The sequence below is a fragment of the Phodopus roborovskii genome, unplaced genomic scaffold, assembly GCF_943737965.1.
Source record: "Phodopus roborovskii unplaced genomic scaffold, PHOROB, whole genome shotgun sequence".
Classification (NCBI taxonomy): Eukaryota; Metazoa; Chordata; class Mammalia; order Rodentia; family Cricetidae; genus Phodopus; species Phodopus roborovskii.
The window spans coordinates 4,032,816-4,054,413 of record NW_026126442.1 but is presented as its reverse complement, the minus strand read 5'-3'; the positions used below and the strand labels follow the sequence as shown (position 1 = coordinate 4,054,413).

Here is a 21,598-nt window from a genome sequence, read left to right as displayed (position 1 = left end):
GTGAAGTGCACGGTGATCTGGGATCGGTGGAGCCGCGGGTTGCGGTTCAGGGATGATTCCGAGGTCCTCTAGGCCCAGAGGTCGGACAGGCACAGGGCAGGAAGCCTGAGAAGTGACCAAACAGTCACAGGCGCACATTCCAAGCCCGGGGGCGGGCCCTGCGCGCGCGTACCCAGCAGGCGCGGCCCTGGCGGCGCGCGCCCCAGGGGGCGGGCCTGCGGACGGCGGCGGGCGCGCGCGGACGCGGGTGGGAGCGGGCGGCGGCGCTGAGCGGGCGCCGGCGATGGGTGAGGGCGCCCTGGCCCCGGGCCTGCAGCTGCTGCTCCGCGCCTGCGAGCAGGGCGACACCGACACCGCGCGGCGCCTGCTGGAGCCCGGCGCAGAGCCGGCTGTGGGACCCGAGGCGGGAGGGGAGCAGGCAGGGCCCGAGGCGGCCCGGGCGGCGGAGGCCGAAGCGCCGGTACCGGTGGACTGCTCGGATGAGGCGGGCAACTCGGCGCTGCAGCTGGCGGCGGCCGGTGGCCACGAGCCACTCGTGCGGTTTCTGCTGCGCCGCGGAGCCTCGGTCAACAGCCGTAACCACTATGGCTGGAGCGCGCTCATGCAGGCAGCCAGGTGAGCGGGAACCGGGAGGGAGAGAGTCCGGGACTCGTGAAAGTGCGAAAGGCAGATTTGGAGAGTTGCTTTTTGGTCGTCTGTATGCTGTTTCAGAAACACAAGATTAGGATGTTAGAAACTTTGGCTGCTGAGTGCCTCTTTCTAGGCGTTCATTCATTCCGCTTTTCCATCAAGGGTCTCCTAAGAACCCTAGCTTTGGGGGATAGATAAATGGGATCCAGCTAAGTCCCCACCAGGGATGAGTGGGGTAGTAGATAAAGTAGCAGTCTTGATCAAGAAGGTCTGACTGTAGTAGCTAACCCCGTTGGGAAAACGGGGACATGTTTTAGTAAAAGTTTTTAGTAGTACCGAGAATGTGTAAGAATTAACCATGACGGGGGTGGGGAGTGTGGGGTGTTGGGGAAGAACACAGTGCAAACATGTAATGATGGTAAGTGGTCAGACACCTGGGAGGATGCTGGGACCCAGAAGGGGCTGGAAGTAATGGGAGACAAGCCCACCATTGGAGAGAAGCAAGCAGGCACCAGATATTGGGGCAGAGAAGGATGTTGAGAGTGTGGAACATGGCAGAGTGACTGGATCAGAGTTTTGTTTTGGATAGGCTCATTCACCACATGTGAGAATGGGCGGAGAGATAGGCTAGAGTCAGGAAGGCTGCTTGAAAAGCTGCAGCCCAGATAAGAGAGATACTGACCTGGACCAGATTGAAGTGTGACTGACCAGATGCTTGTGACTTTGGCCCTGTGAAGGGGTCAGGAGAGGGGGGAGACAGCAAAATCCATCTCTAGATTTCTGGCTGTGGGTTACAAATGTACTGAGCTGCAAAGTACAAGAGATGATCTTTAAACAACAAAAAGATTTATGTATATGAGTGTTTGTGTGCCTGTGTGTATGTGCACCATATGGGTGCTTGGTGCCTGAGGAAGCCAGACGAGGGCAGTGGATCCCCCTTGAACTTGAGGTACAGACAGCGACAATGTACCATGCAGGCAGAGGGAACCAACCCTGTGGTCTTTTTTGAGAACAGCAGGTACTCTTAACTACTGAGCCATCTCTCTCTAGCCCCAGAGGGACAGTCTTGAGAGTGAGCTTGACTTTTGGGCACTTAGCAGGTGACGCCAGAGGGGAATACCAGGGCCACGGAGGTGATCTTAAAAATCTTCTAGCTTCCTTTCCCCTTCTTTCTCCAGGTGAGCCTTCATCTGTCTAGTGTTCACCCACCCCTGTTGGTTTGAGATAGCCCTGGGATCCACACCCTTCTCTCAATACCCTTACCCTTGTTCATAGACTCCTCTGTAGAGGTCTCCCACCATATTCCCTTCCTCCAAGCATGCCCTGTGCCTCCTTGAAGAGCTTCCAGGTCTGTCTGGAATGGCTGCTTGGTTGTGCCTGTCCACAGTGGCTCCCCTAGTCTTAGGATGACACTCTGGGCCAGCCAGACTGTTCTATCCTTTCCTTCTGGTCTCTTAAGCTCAGGCCAAGATTTCATCCAGTCCTTCTCTGCATCACTTTGTACTTTTTAAAAAGCTAACAATGAGCATTTATTTACTCTGTATCAAGAGCATCTTCTCCACCTCATGGGTGAGAGAGAGTCTGAGATTTTGAAGGCAAAAATGGGCCTCCAGCATCCAGCTAGTCAGGATGTGTGTGGGCAGGGAGTCCCTCTGCAGAACCCTCAGTGTGGGGTTTTCCTCTTCTGTCCTCAGCAAATCCCCTCCACTCTCAAGCTTAGCTTCTTCCAGGAACTCTTCCATGCTGTGGCCACATCATTTCACCCCACCACACCAGGAAAGCCTGTCCACTTGCAACCAGCTCCCTCCCTGTGTGTACCTAACCCTGGCTATACCAAAGGTTCGCCGGGATGTCTTTCCTGATGGGGACCCTAGGGTTACCTCTCTAAAGGTTGTGACTTACTGGGAGGCCTGAAATCTGGGGAGATGGGTGGAGGGCAGGAAGGGGCATGAGAAAGAGGCTGGGAGTCACTTTGTACATTTGAGAGCCCTGGGCATGCACCTTATTTCTGAGCCCCACCCAGCAGAGGCCTTGCATGTCCCGGGGAACTTGCTGAGCACTTTGCTTGCAATGGATTGCTGCACTGGTTTATGCCAATGTCACCAACCGCTGGTCACCTGTTTTTTGCTGCTAACCAACTTCTGCAGGACGGTCTACATCATCTGATTAATTTCAGACCCTTAATGTGGGCAAAAAAGAGATTTGATTACCCTAGAGGGGACAAGTGGAGGTTAGGGGTTGGAGGGGTGGGAGGTGCTGTTTCTGGATCAGTCAAAGGTGTCTCTGCAGGAGTGGTTTTTAAGGAGAAAGGGAGGACGTCTATGCCAGGGTGAGTTGGTAAGTTCTGATTGGACCTGTTAGTTGGTGAAGCCAAATAATGGATTTGGATCGCTGGACCTTGCTCTTTTGGTCAGGCATAAGAAAATGGCCAAATAAAGGAATGGCCCTTGGTGGCTAGCTTTAGGGATGTGATCAAACGGTATAATAAGTCAGAGGGAAGGGAGGAGTGTAAGACTTGTTGGCGCCATGATTGTCGTGCCTGGCCTGTTAGAGCCAGCCCTTCAGTTGGTATTGTGGAAAGGACTGGGGTTTGTGGAAGTACTCCAACTTTGACATTTCCTAACTGAGAGGCTTTGGGCTGCCTTTTCGAGCCTCAGTTTGCTACAGGTGCTGTTTTTTAATTACTATTTTATGTGTGTCTGTCTGTGTGGCATGTGCAGGCCTGGTACTCTCAAAAGCCAGAGGAGGGCATGAGAGTTCTTAGAACTAGATTTACTGGCAGTTGTCAGCAGGCATGTGGATGCTGGGAATTGAACCTGGGTTCCCTGCAAGAGCAGCCAGCACTTATAACCACTGAGCCATGTCTCTGGCCCCAACAGATGCTTTACTGAGAGTGTTACTATGATACATACACGCCTTACTGTTTTGCAAGACCGAGGTAGAGGGCACCCCTGGAAGAAGAGGATTAGAATTCACAATCTCCTGTTCACCAGGGCCTGGTGCTGTCCCTCACTGGTGACTCTATTGCATTGGAGTCCAGATACACTGAGCTGTCTGCTGCCTCGTTTGAGGGGAGGCTCAGGGTCAGGGACTAATGTAGGGAGACTTCTGGAGGGTCTGTGAGTTGGTGTCTCAGGTGGGGGGGCGGGGCTGTGCTTGGACAGCCCATTCTTGTGCTCCTCTCAGAATCCTAGGACAGTGTTCCAGACAGTCAATCACTATGTCTGCCTAAGTGGATTTGGGTTTGTCATCTTGTGTGTCCCAACATCCATCTCTGAGGCAAGCCATAGAGGCCTTGAGCCAGGACTTGGAGACACTGATTTCTTAGAGTTGAGTACAAGCAATAGTTCCTATTTGCAAAATAGTAGATTGTCCCTTTCCCCTTCACAGTAGTGGGGCTTGAGTTTAGGAGCTTTTTTGCACCTGGCAGACAAGCATGATACCACTGATTACAACCTTAGCCCACTTTTAAAGCAAAGTCTCACTGACTGGCCCAGGCTGTCCTTGAACTTTCCTTGCAGTCCAGGCAAGCCTGACCTCCTTGAATCAGTTAGGCCTGCATCATCAGGTCCAGCTAACCCTTCTTGAACACCTATTTTGTGTCTGGCACTGTGATTGCTGCTTTAAATGGATTCGCTCCTTCAGTCCACCCCAAACCTTAGGAAGTATGGAGTATTGTCCCCATTTTACAGATAGGGAATTGAACTGCAGAGAAGTTAAGTAACTTGCCCCTGGCCACATAGCTAGTTGAGTGATAGAGTAAGATTTACACTTAGACTGATGGCCCAAGAGCTGTGAATCCAGCAGGTGACAACCCCCTGTGAGTGCCGGTGGTGATCCTGAGCCAAGGACAGCAGAGTGTGGTTTTCTAGTCACACACTGGCCTGTTTACCTTCCATCCGCTTCTGTCTTTACCCAGTGCACGTGGGTGGCTGCCAGGTGCTCTGAGTGGCAAGATCATGTGCCAGCGCTTAAAGCACAGGTGTTAATTGCTGAAATTAATTGGCAATCTCAGCACCTGCTCAGAAGCCCCCAGCAGCCTCATATCCAGTAATTACCTATTAGAAACTGAACATCCGCAAAATTATCTCAGGCTCCGTTGGATCATTTTGTATTTTCAGCCTAATTGAATGCTCTCTAGGGCGACCTGAGAGTTCAGAAAACATCCTCAAATTCAGTGTTTCTGCTCAAATCCAGCCCTTTGCTTCCTCTGTAGGAACTGGGCATACTGGAGGAGCTGTGATTTGAAATTCTTGGGGCTGGTTTGGGTCCTGTCACTTTCAAATTGAGATTAATTGCTCTCTGCTCTAATCTTAATCCTCCTTATCTGTGAAATGGGAGGCTGTGTTTGTCTCTCAGTTTTCAGATAAGAATCTAAAAGTATCTTGTAATCTTCGGTGAGGGTTTACACTAGAGTTTATTTTGTGTTCCCCAAACCTGTGGGAGCTTGGAACTCTCCTGCAGTGGAGGCCAGTGCAGCAGCCCCTGGCCGCTTTCTGTCCCACACACCTCCCTTCCTTGTTATCCTTTCAATGCTTTCATTTATTTGTGCGTTGGACAGAATGTTTTGAACTCTGTGTTAGGGCCAGGGAAGTTGCCTAGCCCTGTCCTTAGCCACAGTCAGGTTGGGGAGACATGGATTTTGAAGGAGGGCTCAGGTGTAGGCAGAGGGAAGGAAGCTTGGGTAGCAACCTTGGGTGGGTCCTTGAGAGGGAGCCCAGGAAACTGCTCAGAGCAGGTGAGGTGGGGGAGGGTGGGGCAGACCAGGGGTGCCGAGCAGGACGGAGGCTGAGCACTTTGCTTGGCAGGGCCCGAGTCAGACTTGTGCTGAGAGTGCAGGGGGGGGGGGGGCAAAGGACTGGGAAGTATTAGCAAGGCAGGCAGGCCTCCTGGCTCTGGGCATTTGGGAGGGACCCTTAGGTGAGAGACAGGGGGGCAGGACAGAGGAGGACAGAGTTTACAAAGTTTGCAATTTCCACATGTGGGTGTAATTCCTCAGACTTACCCCTCTGCCCCCATACCAAGTCCTCATTTGCATGCTGCAGGAGGCAGCCTGTTGTGTCAAGGTTCACAGCCCAGAAGGTATTTTGTATTTAGCTGGGGCCTCAGACCAGAGTTCAGCCCTGGCCTGAAACACAGCATCCACTTCCAGAGAGGAGGGCTGAGCAACCCATTCAGAACCTGCCTCTGAGTCCGATGGCACAGTCTGGCCTTCTAATACCCACTTCCCCTGAGTTTGTCATTCTTTCCTGCTAGCCAGGCACACCTTAGAACATATGCCTGCCCACTGAGAAGCGGCGTCTGTCCTCCCCCTGGAGTCAGGGAGTTGGTGGGTGCCTATCTGTCTTCTCTGGGTCCTGAATGCAGCTGGAGCTGCAGCCTCTTTGATCTGGCTTAACCAGGTTCACAGCCACCCACAGTGCACATTCCTGCCAGCAGGTGGCAGTAAGCTTCCACGGAGGTGCCAGAGTCCCTTTGCCCAGTAAGCCTCCACGGAGCCCAGCAAGGCTGTCACAACTGGCAGGCAAGTGCTGGGCTTGGTGGAGGCTGGGAAGGGCAGCAATGAATCACAACAAGGGCTTTGCCCATGAGGTGAGTGCATTAGAGCCTGGCAGAGACAGTTTAGCAGGCCATAAAGCAGTGCACAGAGAACTCAGATGTATAGATCAATCTCCGGTGTATTCATATAAAGCCCACCTTGATCTTATGTATATGGTGTTTTGCCTGCGTGTATGTGCCCTAGCCACAGGACTGGATTTCTTTCTTTCAATTTTGGGCATTGGGGGTCTTACTATGTAAGCAGGTTAGCTTCAAACTCAGAGATCCTCCTGCCTCTGCTGGAATTAAAGGTGTGTGTCACCATGCTGGCCAGGGCTGGATATTTTATCCCAGAATGGTCCTTAGCAAGGCAGGTGACACCAGTAGGTTGTGAAATGGGAAAGACACAGCCACTATCATAGCTAATGCTGAGTGCCTCTTCCTCTGGCTAAGCACATCCAGGAGCGTTCTCTCGCAATCTCTCCCTCCCTCTCTCTCTCTGTCTCTCTCTCTCTCTCTCTCTCTCTCTCCATATATGCACAGAAAACCACAAGCAGTCCTTCATGGAGGTATGACTATAGCCCCATTTTACAGATCAGGAAACGAAGACACAGAGAAATACATTCTTCCTCAGTGTCACCTGGAAAAGAGACCCAGATTCCAGCCTAGCCAGGGCTTCTATCGTCGATGAGGATGGTTGCACAGGGCCAGCCTGGTACCTGACACCAGACCCAGGTGGTTCTTTCTAAGCAGCCCCTGTGCCTGCAGTAGTTGACAGTGGTGAGGTTACTGGGGCTGTCCACTTGCCAGTGTTTTCTGTTAAGTGTCACTAATTCCCTCCCATCTTTCTGGCAGGTGTGGGCATGCCAGCGTGGCACACCTCCTTTTGGATCATGGTGCTGATGTCAATGCCCAGAATCGGCTAGGTGCCACCTGAACACTCCTCTATGAGGCTGCAGCAGGGATGGGGGTGTTCTGGCCTTACCTGTTTTTGGCCTGACAGTGGTCAGTGGGTCCAGGTAGTCAGCCAGGTCCCTGTGCTTGCGGTCAAGGGCAACTTCGAAGGCCGTCTTCTCCAGCACGCTGAGGTGGTCGGGGTTGGCTCCCTTTTCAACCAGCTGCTGCGCCACACTGAGCTTCCCAAGGAGGGCCGCCAGCATCAGCGGACTCCAGCCCACGGTCCGGGCTGTGTGGTTGGGGTCGGCACCCCATTCCACCAGCAGGCGTACCACAGCCTCATGCCCATGCTGAACGGCAGCCATCAGGGCCGTGATGCCCAGCAGTTCATCCCTGCTACCTCCCATTGCTGGTGACTCGCCAGAGGGGTTGTGATGATCCACAATGGCACCTGCCTCTAGCAGCAGCTTCACCACACCCAGGTGGCCGCCCCGAGAAGCCCCATGGCTCCTAAGGCATGCCCTTTAGAAAGCCAGTTTGTCCTGTCACTGCGGCAGCTTTACGAACTTATTACACTTTTCCTCAGCTAACTCTGAAATCTCTGTTTGCCCAGATGAGGAGAAGAGTCGACCTGATATTTTCCATGCACTGAAGATGGGTAAGTGCCTCAGAAAGCAGCTTCAGATGTTGAAGAGTCTGAGGCCATGCCCTCAGGCCCGACCCCTGCACCTATCCATGGGTACAAGGAATCTGCTTAAAGAAATGCAGTTTGAGGCCTTTGCTTTGTTTCTTTTTCCCCCCTCAATAGTTTTTAATCTTGTGAAATTATAATTCACTCTCCCCAGGGAAGTGTGGGTCCTGGGGCCTGTATTTATTAAAGCATTCTACACACAGATTCTGGAATACACTCCCATGTTCCTACTGTCCCACAGCTAGATGCTGAGCTGTACTGGCTTCTCTCTCTATGGCCTCAGTTTTGTTATGACAGAAGGGCCCTTTATCCCAGAGTTTCCATGTGTGTGAGAGAATATATCACATGCATGCCATGGCATCAGGTAGAGACCAGAGGTCAGCTCCTGGGGTTGCTCAAATCCCATCCTCCTTCTTTCCATCATGAGAGGGTTTTTCTTACTATTCTGTGTTATATGCCAGACCAGTCAGCCTGCAACCTGCTGGGGCTCTCCTGTTTCCTGCCTTCCTACAGGAACAATGAGATTACAGATACCTCTACTGTCTGCCTTTTGTGTGAGCCAGAGATTTGAACTCAATTCCTTATGCTTGCATGGCAAGCACTTTTACGCACTGGTCCATATCCTAAACCCCAGACACCACCTTCAGGCAGCCCTCCTGGATCTGCCCTCACCACCTAGAACTGTATTTTTCCTCTGCAGGTCTGTGACCCCTCCTCACTCTCCCTATTCCCTGAGACAGAGGAAGTACTTTTGTTTGCTCATGTGCTGGTTTCCATCTGCAGTAGACAGAGGGATCTGAGTGGGGCTCTCTGTGACCTGCCTTAGTGCTCCCCCAATGACTACAGCAGAGGTAGAGTAAGCAGATGTTCATCATAGGAGACAACTGTATACATGAGCGTGTGATGCCATGGGTCACCTGGGCTCCTGCTGTTTGTAGGAAACTTCCAGCTGGTCAAGGAGATTGCTGATGAAGACCCCAACCACGTGAATCTGGTCAACGGGGACGGGGCGACCCCACTGATGCTGGCAGCTGTCACAGGACAGTTGCCCCTGGTACAGCTGCTGGTGGAGAAGCATGCAGACATGGACAAGCAAGACAGCGTGCATGGCTGGACAGCCCTTATGCAGGCCACCTACCATGGGTCTGTGTCTCCCACTTCCTCTACAAGTCCCTCCACAAGTTCCTCCAGGTGCTCTGGCTGGGGGAAATGGGGTTTTCTGACCTGAGTTACAACCTGTGAGGACACTGAGGCCTGCAGAAAAGATGGAAGGAGTAGGGGCTCGTTTCAGTCAGCCTCCTGCCTCTGTCCAGGGCACTCGCTAGCTAGCCTGCAGTGGAATTTCCTGCTGGCTGTGGAAACCCGTGCAGCAGGCACATCTTAGACAGAAAGATACATTTCTCTTGTTTGTTTTCAGGTGAACAGTGTGTTGGCTCATTTGGAGTTTTCACATGGTGGTTCAGACACCTCCATTAAGCATCCCCTCTGTGATGTGAACAGCGGTCACACATGCCTGGGCTTTCCATGACCTTAGACACTTATAGTCATCTTGATCTCCATTAAAATAATGTAATTATCCTGGCCAGGTGGGCTGTCACCCTCCTGCAGGCCTCTTTGGGAACATCATATAGCTGCTAAATGTCCTGTTCCCCTTAGGGCCTTTCCTCTTGCCTGGTTCAACTGGCCACATCACATTTACACTCCTGCACTGGCTATGTTATCCGATAAGCCTAAAATCTCTGACTCTGCAGAAGCTTCTGGAAGGTCTCTGCAGGTCTTGGCTACAGAGGGTAGGTGTGGTGGCTGAGCACTTTGGGGCAGAGACCCTGGTTTTTATTGCCATTAAAGAAGGAGCATGAGGACTGATACAAAGCACATTTGCTTCTGAGCTGCTAGGTGATAGGACCTGATGGGCCTCGAGGACAATAATAGATTGCCCATGCCCTGCTTAAACATCAAAAGGCTGTGTGCCTGGTTAATGTTGCCAGGCTTGTTGTCTGGGAACATAGTCACACTTTTCCTGTCGCTTGATGGATTAGCCAATTTTGTGTCGCTCTTAACAAAATGCCCAAGGCAGTTAATTTATGAAGAAGATTCACTTTGCCTCATGATTCTAGAGGTTTCTATTCAAGTTGGAGCAGACCCAAGGCTTCCAACCTCTGGTGAAAGTATCCATGGCATGGACAGTGTCTTAGTTAGGCTTTCTATTGCTGTGAAGAGACACCAACTCAACTTATTTATTTATTGTTTTTTTGTTTTTGTTTTTTGAGACAGGGTTTCTCTGTGTAGCCCTGACTGTCCTGGAACTCACTCTGTAAAACAAGTTGGCTTTGAACTCACAGAGCCTGCCTCTGCCTCCCAAGTGCTAGTATTAAAGGCGTGAGTCATCACCATCTGGCCTGACCATGGCAACTCTTATAAAGGGAAACATTTAATGGGGTGGCTTACAGTTCAGAGGTTCAGTCCATTACCATCATGGTGGAACATTGTGGTGGTACAGGCAGACATGGTGCCGGAGAAGGAGCTGAGAATTCTGCATTTTGATCCACAGACAACAGGAAGTAGTCTGAGACACTTGACATGGCTTGAGCATATATGAGACCTTAATGCCCATCCCCACAGTGACACACTTCCTCCAGCAAGGCCACACTCATCCCAACAAAACCATACCTCCTAGTAGTGCCACTCCATATGAGCTTATGGAGGCCAATTATATTCAAACCACTACAGGTAGGGAGCAAGTGTCCAAACAAATGCTCAATCCAGGGGACAAAGCCAGAGGTTCATAACCCCCTTTTGGGACATATACACAATGATCCCTATAAGGCTCTATATGGCCCTGCCTCTAATGATCCATTCACAGCATCTTCCTGTGACCAGTCCTTTGCATATGGGCTGTAGGGTTATCAATATTCACATGAGAATAGGGAATCTAACTGCCTGCCTCTTTGCTCCCCAGAAATAAAGAAATTGTCAAGTATCTGCTAAATCAAGGGGCTGATGTTGCTCTTCGGGCCAAAAATGGGTACACAGCCTTTGACCTAGTGATGCTCCTGAACGATCCTGGTGAGTAAGCCTACAGACAGTACTCAGCCTCCGTGACCTTCCTCACCCATAACCATATGAAGTTCCTCCCATAACCGTATGAAGTCTATGCTGATCTGTAGAAAAACCAGTCTCAGGTGTCAAGGGCATACCCCATGCTCTTGGGACATTCTCTATTAGCCTCCTTCCAGCAACAGCTACCATGTAGTTGCTGCGGGGAGAGGGGCATACAAGGGCATGTGGCTTTGCAGGCTATTAAGGATCTAGACCCATTCTGTGGTCATAGCCAGAAATGCTAAATGACTTTGCAGGAAACATAAAGGGCCTTTGACTAGACAAGCCAACCCCATTCTGCTCCATGTGAGGGGGCTGCAGGCCAAGCTCCTGCTCTGGTGTGTCCACCATATTTGCCAATGGCCCTGCTGCTCCCCTCCATTCCCCTGCTGGTCCTCTCTAAGGGCTGGGGATTCCAAATAGGAGTTGAGTCTCTGGCACATTATTATCTCCATTATCCCGGAGGTTCATTCTAGAAACAGAGGAATTCAGAGCCAGCCATTGGCTTTGAGCCCAAGTTGGGATCCCAACCCCAAGCTGTAGGCTTTAAAAAAAAAAAAAAAAAAAAAAAAAAAAAAAAAAAACTACACTTACTTCATGCATGCCGCAGTGTATGTGGTCAGAGGACTGGCAGAATCTAATTTTCTCTTTCCACCCTGTGTGTTTTTTGGGATTGTACACAGCGCGCCAGGCCTGGTAGCAGATGCCGTTGCCCTCTGGACCATCTCTACACCTCAGCCTTGTTTCTTCCCCTTCTAAGATATGGTCTCATTGTGTAGCCCAGATTGGCCTTAAACTCAGCCTCCTGACTGGGCATGTTGGCATGCTCCATACCCATTCTTAGTGTTCGGGGACTTTTTCATGATTAGAAACATTTTTGTATGTATGATTGTTTTGCTTACACATATGTCTATGAGGCACATATATGCAGTGCCCATGAAGGTCAGAGAGTGCATTGGATCCTCTGGAACTAGAGCTACAGCCACATGAACTGTCATGAGGGCACTGGAAACAAAACCTGGTCCTCTCTGCAAGAGGAATAAACACTCTGAACTGCTGAGCTATTTTTTTAGCCTCTAGGTTTTTAAGTGAAAATTTTGTTCAAAATTTCATCCAAACACTTGTCTGTTACCGAATGCTTAGAGGACTGGTTGGTACTTTGTCTTTCTTATTTACTGCTGCATCCTAAAGGGCATTAGAAAGGATGGACAGGTAGAAGAGTGGCAGGTGAGTCCAGGTGATCCCCAGCACAGGACCTCCTCCTGGGGGACCTGGGGGATGCTTCCCTCGCTGTACATTCCCCACCAAGGAGCCCTGAGTGCTTTCTTTACATTCTTGTCCAACAAGATTGCACTTAAATTTTTTGTTTGGTTTTTTTTTTTTTTTTGAGACAGGGCTTCTCTGTATTGCTTTGGAGCTTGTCCTGGAACTCACGCTGTAGACCAGCCTGGCCTTGAACTCACAGAGATCCACCTGCCTCTGCCTCCCAAGTGCTAGGATTAAAGGTGTGTGCCACTAATGCCTGGCTACATTTAAATTTTTTTTATTTGCATTTATTTTATGCTGATTTTCATCTGGTGCCAAAGATTTTGTTCTGTAGTTTCCCCGAGATATGGTTTGCTTCTGTGCAGCCTCCTCTTAAGGGACATTGTGTTCCTTTTCAGTGAGGTTGTCTCAGGGAGGCAGGGGAGTTCACCTCTGGGTTAAAATGGGCACGAAAGCTTAAGTTTTATGGTGCATCTTTTTTGTTGTTGTTTAATTAACATTTTTTTCATTCATTTTACTACCGACCATAGGACCATAGTGCCCCCTCCTTATCTGTTCCCATTCCCATCCATTTCCTCCTCCTTCATTCCTCCCCCTGAATAAAGGCTGACAAGGTAATCCAGCATGGAAAACAGGTTCCCCAAAGCCAGTTAAGTGCCAAGGATAGGTCCTGATCTCACTGCTAGGAGCCTTAAAAACAGATCAAGCTACACAATTGTCAGTCACCTTCAGAGGGCCTACATGGGTCCCCTGCAGGCTCCCTGACTGTTGATCTCGAGTCCATGTGCTCCCAGGAACTCAGGTCAGCTGTCTTTGTGGGTTCATTCCCCCTGATGGTGCATCTGAAGTTCAACTGTGCATCTTAGGTGCTTGGCTTAGCTGGAAATGTTCAGTGGCTGGAGAATCAGCATCTAAATCTTAAGTTCAGCATCACCCTCTGCATTTGTAAGTGTGTGTAGAAAAATTGAACACTGTTTTGGGGGCCACTGATGCAGTGCCCATGCTTGGCATTCCTGCCAACTCTCCCAATATACTGCTGGAATAGCACACACTGATTCTTTAATGACAACCTTGGGATACTTGATGATGTTTTAGATATGCATACCTCTGTTGGTCTGGGCAGTTTCCACAGGTGTCCTTAAAGTGAACATGAAGATTTGAACCTCTTGATTTGCATGGGTTTTGTAGGGTTTTCTGGGTCAGGAGAATAGTGAGCCATTTTCATAGACGCTTGCAGGAAGTACTAATGTGATTTAAAATCCTCCTTAGTGCATACTGAGTTCCAGCATCTTGAGCTTCCAAGGAATTCCCTTGAAATCCCCGAGTTGTGTTTATGTGCTGCTGGTTAATGCCACCTCCTTATGAGCCACACAGAGGGACTGTGTAATTTACCTGCCATTACCCAGGGTAGGATAGAGATAGAATAGGGACTGCTGTAGTCTGGCTGCGATCCTGTGCTTTTCAGTGCTCAATCTCCTGACTTCTGCGACGGAAGGGAGGGTGTCTCTGAGGACAGCAAGCGGAGAGATGAGGAGGTTGAGCTGGGGACTCGTGAGTTATGCCTGCCCTGGTGTTGCAGGACTGAGTTCTAAGTCCGAAAAGGGTTGATTTGGGCCCTTCCCTGGAAGATGTATTCACAGCTCAAATGCTGTCTTTTGTGCCCATAGACACTGAACTTGTTCGACTGCTGGCATCTGTGTGCATGCAGGTGAATAAGGACCGAGGCCGGCCCAGCCACCGGCCACCCCTGCCCCACTCGAAGGCCAGACAACCCTGGAGCATCCCCATGCTGCCTGACGACAAGGGAGGACTGAAGGTATGCCTTCTTCCTCTTTGAGAGGGCTGGGGAAGGAGTTGGCCAGCAATGTGATCGTTAAGGGTTGATTGGTAGCACCTGCCTGGCACCTAGGAAGGGGAGGCCTATTCTTTCATGCCTGCAGCTGACTTCCGTCTCTTCCCTCTCACACAGTCGTGGTGGAGCCGGATGTCCAACAGGTTCCGAAAGCTGAAACTTATGCAGACGCTGCCACGTGGGCTGGCTGCCAATCAGCCTTTGCCTTTCTCTGAGGATCCTGAGCTGGCACTGGACTCCACCATGCGGGCACCCCCCCAGGACAGGAGCAGCCGCCTTGGACCACCTGAAGTAGTCCATGCAACCAAAGACAGCGGTGAGAAGGGTTGCATGTGGGTTAGTTCCCAGCAGAGCACCAAGGCTCAGGTCCCACCCCCGAGCTACTGGCCATGAGATGGTGTGGGGATGAGACACAGGAGCAGTGGCTGGTCTGGGAGACACTAGAAGTAGGCAGACACCATGCCAACTGTACTAAAGTGGGCGGCAGTAAGCAGCACAGGAGCCCGTGTCCCAGTTCTAGAGTCCCTGCTAAGGGAGCACAGGCCAGGCACTGCCTCTCTTGCCTTTGATGGTTGGTGTCTGCACAGTCCAATGTGATTGGCTTGTGTCTTGAAATCCAGTGAGCCCCTCCAGTGAGGTAGGGAGCTACACACCACTAGGGGCATTCAACAGACTGAACAACCTCTGCAGGTTGCTGAGGGAGATGTCCACACTGGAAGGAAAATGGGTTGGATAAGATCCCTCCGGCAGTCAGATTCCATCCTGGATCGACCGACCCCTTTGGCACCACTGTTAGAGACAGACATTGAGTGAGCACGCCACTGTTTGACCCAGCATGGCAGCGGCTTCTGGAGAGGCTGAAAACATACTCTCTGGAGATGACTTTAAATGCCTTCCATCTATTAGTATATTGAACACCAATTGTTATTAAATATTTAAGTCCCCGGGAGAGCTGGATTTCCAGGACGTGGGGCCCCCAGCGCCATTCTGCAAGCTATGGTCACAGGGAGGGGCATTTCAGGAAGCTTCTATTTGTTTTGCAGGTCCTGGGAGCCCTAGAAGAGAGAAGGAAGATGTGTTACTGACAACCATGGTGAGTGGGGTGCCTAAAAGCATTTAAGGCAAGAGAGGCAGTGCCTGGTCTGTGCTCCCGTAGTGGGGAGCGGAGAACCGGGACACGGGCTCCCGTGCTGGCTACTGCTGCCCACTCTGTTACATTGGCACAGTGACTGCCAGTCCCTGGTTGGTTGATGCTGAGGAGGAGGGGTGAGAGCGTTTGCCTCTGTGTGGCCTCCACAGGTAGATGGGTGATCAGAATGGGCACCGGTGAATGGAACACTGGCTCTTAGGGGTCAGAGCAGATGCCAGCCCTGAACTGTGAAGGAGGCCTTATGATGAGCACTTGGGGTCTCATACAGCTGAAGCTAGCCCCACGCTGTCTGTGTAGCCAAGCGTGAGTTGCTGGAGTTAATGGGAAGCAGTCCATCATGCTGGGTTACACAGTACCTGGGCCTTGTGTATGCTAGGGCAACGTTCTTCCAGTGGAGACACACCCCCAGATCTTGGTGGCCAAATCTTAAGTCCTGGCCATGTTGTAGGGACTAGAGAGACAGATTGGTGGCCAGTATTAGGCCATTCTGATGAAGTGGGAGAGTGAGCAAAGGATGTTTCTGGTCTAGGAGAGGTCTCAGTTTCCTGACCTGTACACTTTCGAATTAGGCTAAGCTAAGAGTTCAAATAGCCCCTGATGGGATGATGGTACAAATAAGACAACTTACTCTGTGAAGTTGGGAACCTAGACTCCTCTACTCTCAGTTCTCCATGCATGACCGATCATCTGTTACCAAGGCTACCTCACAGTCTAAGAGCGCTGCCAGAGCTCTGGCCATTCCAGCCTGTGTTAGACTCTCCACTGCTAAACAGAGTCTTTTGAGTGCAACTTAACAGAAAGAAAGATTTCTGAGGGTTTGTGGCTCTAGATTTCCATCTGTGGTGACTCTGAATATCATGGGACAGGAAAACCATTCAGAAGAGGGAGTGGATCCCACGTGTCACTTCTGCTCATGGCAGAGGGGTTACAGTTTAGTCACATGGGCACAGCACACTCTGCAGAAGTCTGTTCCAGGTGGTCAGTCCCTACTAAACTCCAGGGATGTCATTGTTGAAGAGATGTGGAAGGTAGATCCTCACAGAAAAGCTGTGTTCTCTAACTTAGGGGGTAGCTTTTGAATGTGATTGCCCCCAAGAAGGCTCAGCCTCCTGCCTGGTTCAGAATAAGCACTGTGTGACCTTGACTATGCTATCTCGCCTCTCTGCTGTGGCACAAAAAGTCTCCTGTTAGAGCACCCCTGGCCGGCAGGGGGCAGTATTGTCAAGGACAGGTCAGCCTGAGCCACTGGCCTGTGAAGCAACAGGGTCAGAGATGCAGAGCAGAGTGGTCCTGGCCCTTGTCCACATTCTGCCTGACCAACAGGCCCTCAGGATTACCAAGATCACACATTCAGAGTGAGTCATGGTGGCACTTTTTTGGTTTCCATCCTTTGAAGGTTTTCCTAATCCTTTTTAGCATTTAAGATTGTGGAATCATGTTATACTAATAACAGCAAATACCTCAGCACTTCCTAAGTGTTCAGCTCTTCATACATCCTCACGCAGCCTCCCAGACAGAACCTCACAAGACCAGTGGTATTACAATTTCCCCATAGTGTGTTGGACCTGATTTATTAACAATTTACCATGATTTTTTCCATGTCATTAAAACCTTGTTTAGCCACATCATGTTTAATAGCCGTGTGACAGGACATTCCATCACAGAATGACTTCACCCAAGTCAGACTCATGGGAGTTGCGCCGCGGGGGGGGGGGGGGCACGATCTATAGCTCTTTTTAATCTTAACAGCTCTGCTGAACATCCGTATTCTCCCATCTCCTTCCTAATTATTCCTCAGGCAAAGAATGTGAAAGTCACTGGCTTCCAGAAGGGTTGCAGCAACTTTACCCAAGGAGTGGAAGTGCCCGGCTGTGGTGGGTTGGCTGCCCTCGGGTAGAGGAAGCTTGTCCATTCCAGAGAGGGTGACACCCATTCATTGACTGGCAGAGAAACTGCTTAGCCCATGAGGGAAACCTGGCTGTTGGGGGATGCTGGCACTCTTCTGTCCTGCTGCTTGTGTGCAGCAGAGGGCACCAGCGTGCCCACTTGGTGGCCCGTGGTGTGTGCTGGTCCATGACTGTTGGCCCCAGGGTGGATATTTGCAGCCATTGGTGCAAAGATGCCTGCCTGCCGCCCGCCCACCCCCAGGCAGAGTTAGCCGTGGGTTGTCTGTCCCCACGGAGGACCATCTGGCACTTTGTTCAGTCTTTCCTTAATTACCATGAATGTGGAGATGGGAATGTTGCTGCAGACATCCAGCAGTCAGGGCTGTTGGGTTTTATACCAACCCCAGCGGATTCACTGTGTAAAACGGAGTTGGGGTTGAAAACCTGTCAGTGATGGAAGCATGGGTAGGGTGTGGCGGGAGTGGAGGGGAGTGGCTGGGCTTGGAGCCCTCAGCTTCTGCGCCTTATACCTTCAGCCCAGCATGGCACATGCTGGCTTTGTAGCTCTGCACCCTCCTCCTGTACCCCTGGGCTGTAGTCTTGCCTACATCCTTCCCATCTTGTGTCTAGAACGTTCTTTGCCCCAGCTTCCCTGCCCTGTCCATTGGGCTCAGTTCTCTGCCACTGCAGAGTGGTCCCCCAGACCCCTACTCTAGCATCTCTTCATCTCTCTGGTTCTCTGTCCCCTGCCCATGCCCTCACCTTGCCACAGTGCACTGGGTTACTGTGAGGAGAGCCTGTAGAGCTATCTGGGCTCCTGTTTCCTGTGGAGAAGTGAGTAGCAACGCCGTCATCTACATACTCGAAAACTGTGTGGAAGCTCCCTGGGCCCATCTAATCCCGCTTGTCTGTTTCAGCTACGGAATGGAGCTCCCTTCCAGAGGCTCCCCAGTGACAAGCTGAAGGCCGTCATCCCACCCTTCCTGCCCCCGTCCAGCTTTGAGCTGTGGAGCTCTGACAGGTCTCGCACCTGTCACAATAGGAAAGCAGACCCCGCAAAGACTGTGCTGCCCCCAAGAGCAAGCAGGGCCCACCCTGTGGGCTGTGTGAGCACTGACACCGTAAGTCGTCTCATTGCTGGCTGTGACACTGTTCACAGAGATCCGGATGTGAGGCAGCAGAGGGACCTCAGGCACTAGGTCATATCATAGCTGCTTTGTTCTTTGAAGTGAGCCATGTCCCTTAGTCTAAGTAAATCCCACCAAAGAGCTGAGCATGTGGAAAGTTAAAGTGTTGTGGGGAGGCGGGGGTGGGGGGGGTGGGGGTGGGGATGGGGGTGGGGGTGGTGGTGAGGAGGACAGGAAGGGAACTTCTATCCTCTCTGGGACCCTGGCTCCTCCCTTGTCAGCACAGTTTGAGGATCCACTCCAGCTTGCCTGGTGAGGAACACAGGCCCCAGCCATGGAAGTGACTATCACTGGCCTGGTGGGGGCGGGTCAAAAATCAGTTCGTGGCTTCTAATGGACTCTAATGTAGCTCAGGCTGTGACCAAGAGCACATGCTAGGGGACACTGTGTGCACTCCTGGTGATTTTGTGGGAGGAGACTTCTGCCCCTTTGGCCACAGTTGTCTGTAACTGGAACCCTTGGTCTGTTTGTGAGCTGCCCACCATGGGGCCAGGTAGTCTTTGGGTGTGTGGACTGTCTACACTGTGGTTACACTAAGTGGGTAAATTGTAGGTGAGGACTTAGGATAGGCCCGATGCTTTGGTGACTGAATGACTATACACACCTGGGACTTCCAGTGTGTCTGCGTGACAAGACTGTCCCAGGGCGGGGCAGTCTGAGGTCCTAGTGGAGACAGGGATGCTGGTATGTTGGGTGTGAGGAGTGGGGTACAACTGTCAATCAGAACATCCCCTACGATCTCTTCCCATGGCTTCCTTTTCTGGAAAATATCACTAACTCCAGGGGCCTGGATGTAAGCACTGATGCTTCATCCCCTCAGTATTCATTGACCTCTTTCTCCGTGAAACACGAGCATGTGTTCTGGGAGCTGGGTGGGCAGCCAGGGAGGCCTCCAGGAGCACACAGCACACAGCAGGGGGAGGGGTAAATGTGATGCCTCACTGCCCTTGTTACCCTAGGCTGCATGCTTTCTTCCAGTGTAGCATGTGCATGTGTGGGTATAGCTGTGCCCTGCTGAGGCCCATGGTGTAAGGGGTGGGGTGGGGGGTGCCTCAGTGACATGACACTTCCATGGACTCTTCCGGCTTGTGGTTGTATCTCTTCAGTCTCTGCCCCTGCCGGCGGCTTCTGTCAGAATTCCCTGTATCACAAGGAGGCCTGAGAGTATACTTGGGGAGCATCTAGGTGACCTGTTCTGTTCTGCTCTATTCTGATTTCTTTTAGTTCTATTTTATGTTTATGAATGAGTGTTTTACCTGCATGTGTAGTGTTTGCAGAGGCCAGAAGAGAGCTAGACTGTTTGTGAGCCGCCATGTGGGTGCTAGGAACCAAACGTGTGGGTTCCCTGAAAGAGCAGCCGGTACTCCTAATCTTGGAGCCCCCCTCTCCAGCCTCATGTCCCTGTTGGCCTGCCTTTGATGGTACCTCTGAGGTGGTGGCACCTGACAGTTAATATTCATGGGTTCTAGAGAAGAGGACAATTGCCTGCCTTCTGGGGGGTCACCATCCAGACCACTGAAGCCTTTGTTCCTTCTGACTGATTCCCGCATGCCCAGGCCAGGACTGAGGGCAGGCCATGGAAAGAATTGCAGGTCTGAGTGGCCAGGAGGCCATTGATCAACAGTGGATGGTTAGGGTATGCTTATACCCACTGTTGATCCTCTGTGGCCTGCTGTGCTCATCCTGAGTTAATGGGTTGTTAGCAGGTGGAAGCAAGCTCTTTCCCTTGGGGGAGGGACCCCGTTGGGCAGCCTGTGCTGCTGTGCTGTGTGTGGGCAGGAAGGAAGACGCAGTCCTAAGTGATTCCACCTTGCATTTGCAGACTGCTGGCAGGCCAGTGAAATTCCCCAGCATCTCACGAAGCCCAGCCTCCCCTGCCAGCTCTGGGAGCTTCAACCACTCACCTCATTCCTCAGGAGGTGCCAGTGGCGTTGGGGGCATGAGCAGGCTGGGTGGGGAGCTGCATAACCGCTCAGGTGAGTAGCCACAGGCTCCTCAAGAAGATGGGATGGTCCCGGGCCAGGGTATCAACTGGCCCTGAGCTCCATCTACACTCAGTACCAGAAGTGGTTTCACACCAGCCTACTCCTTGGTGTGGCTAGAGAATTCTCAGTGAAGAAACACTCCAGGGTTGTTTTCACTCCATTTTCCCAAGATGGAGCCAAATGAGAAGGAGAAGTGAGGTCCATAATGTTTTTGTTATTTCTTGTAAAATGTTATACAAAATGGAGAAGAACGCCAAGGGTTTTCATGGCGCACAAATTTCTTGAAGGCTAAGCCCGGGGGAACTTCTGTTCTGCCATCCATTGAATGGGCAAGGGTACCAAAGCTCTGAGTGGGGAAGAGACATGTCCAGACTTACCCGGCACTCTGGAAGCAAGGAAATGTCAAGACAGGGACCCCGCAGTTCTACGCCACAGCATGCTTCCAAGTCCTCCCGAAGATCCTGAGGGCTCGCCAAAGCCAGATCTTCCACAGGGACACACCTGTGGCATGCCACTGCATAAGGCATGCACACATCTGGCAGAAAAAAAAAAAAAAAACTCGAAGTCCAGATGAGCCAAAAGACAAAAGTGGGGGAAAGGTAGGGAGCACAAGCTCACCCACAGGGGCTCACTCATCACCAGCATTTTGCTGTAACTTTGCAGGGTTTTATTTTGTGCACATTATGGATATTTATAGTCAGAATGATTTGTTGAACACTGTGCCAGGCACGATGCTGAGCCATTTAAATGGTCCCTGAACAATTCCTTTATGTTGTCTTCTGCATGCTACAAGCGAAGGAGCCGGGCCTCAGTGACTCAGCTCAGGTCATATTCCTGTGACCTCTGAACCCAGGTGGCTGCTGCAGAACCCTGAGGGTGGGGGGTGGGAGTGGGGGTGTCTGCCCTGCCACCAGTGTTTGGGTGGCCATGCACATGTCTGCTGCTACTCTTCTGTCCTGTCCACCATGCATGGAGATTGCTTGGTGTGGCCACTTCCTAGCGAGCTCTGTCCTATGTTATTGCTCACGCAGACAATGCCCCCTGAAATCAGAAAAACATATTTTGTGATGTGACTTTGTGTGTGGGGGGGTGTGGGGGTGCGGGGTGTATGTGTGTGTGTGGGGTGTGTGTATTGGGGGTGGGGTGTGTATGGGGGTATGGGGGTAGGGGTGTGGGGGTTGGTGTGGGGGGCGTGGGCTGTGTGTGTGTGTGAGGGGTGTGGGGTGTATGTGTGTGTGGGTGTGTGTGTGTTGGGGGTGGGGTATGTATGTGTGGTGGGGTGTGGGTGTGGGGGTGTGGTGTGTGTGGGGGTGTGTATGGGGGTGTGGGTATGTGGGGGGAGTGGGCTGTGTGTGTGTGTGTGTGTGTGTGTGAGGGGTGTGGGGTATGTGTGTGTGGGTGTGTGTGTGAGGGGTGT

At 51.5% G+C, this 21,598-nt stretch overlaps 1 protein-coding gene across 1 annotated transcript in view; it reads left to right on the top strand.

Moving 5' to 3' along the window:
- The first annotated feature begins 226 nt into the window (after positions 1-226).
- Positions 227-21,598, top strand: part of Anks6 (ankyrin repeat and sterile alpha motif domain containing 6) — a 39,255-nt gene continuing 17,883 nt past the window's right edge. Inside the window, exons 1-11 of the mRNA XM_051187616.1 lie at positions 227-615; positions 7,024-7,094; positions 7,192-7,477; positions 7,623-7,723; positions 8,695-8,899; positions 10,716-10,822; positions 13,789-13,937; positions 14,091-14,289; positions 15,017-15,066; positions 17,927-18,130; positions 20,019-20,172. Of these exons, the coding sequence (XP_051043573.1) occupies positions 284-615; positions 7,024-7,094; positions 7,192-7,477; positions 7,623-7,723; positions 8,695-8,899; positions 10,716-10,822; positions 13,789-13,937; positions 14,091-14,289; positions 15,017-15,066; positions 17,927-18,130; positions 20,019-20,172 (1,858 nt within the window). The 5' untranslated portion in view covers positions 227-283. The remainder of the gene's footprint in view (positions 616-7,023; positions 7,095-7,191; positions 7,478-7,622; positions 7,724-8,694; positions 8,900-10,715; positions 10,823-13,788; positions 13,938-14,090; positions 14,290-15,016; positions 15,067-17,926; positions 18,131-20,018; positions 20,173-21,598) is intronic.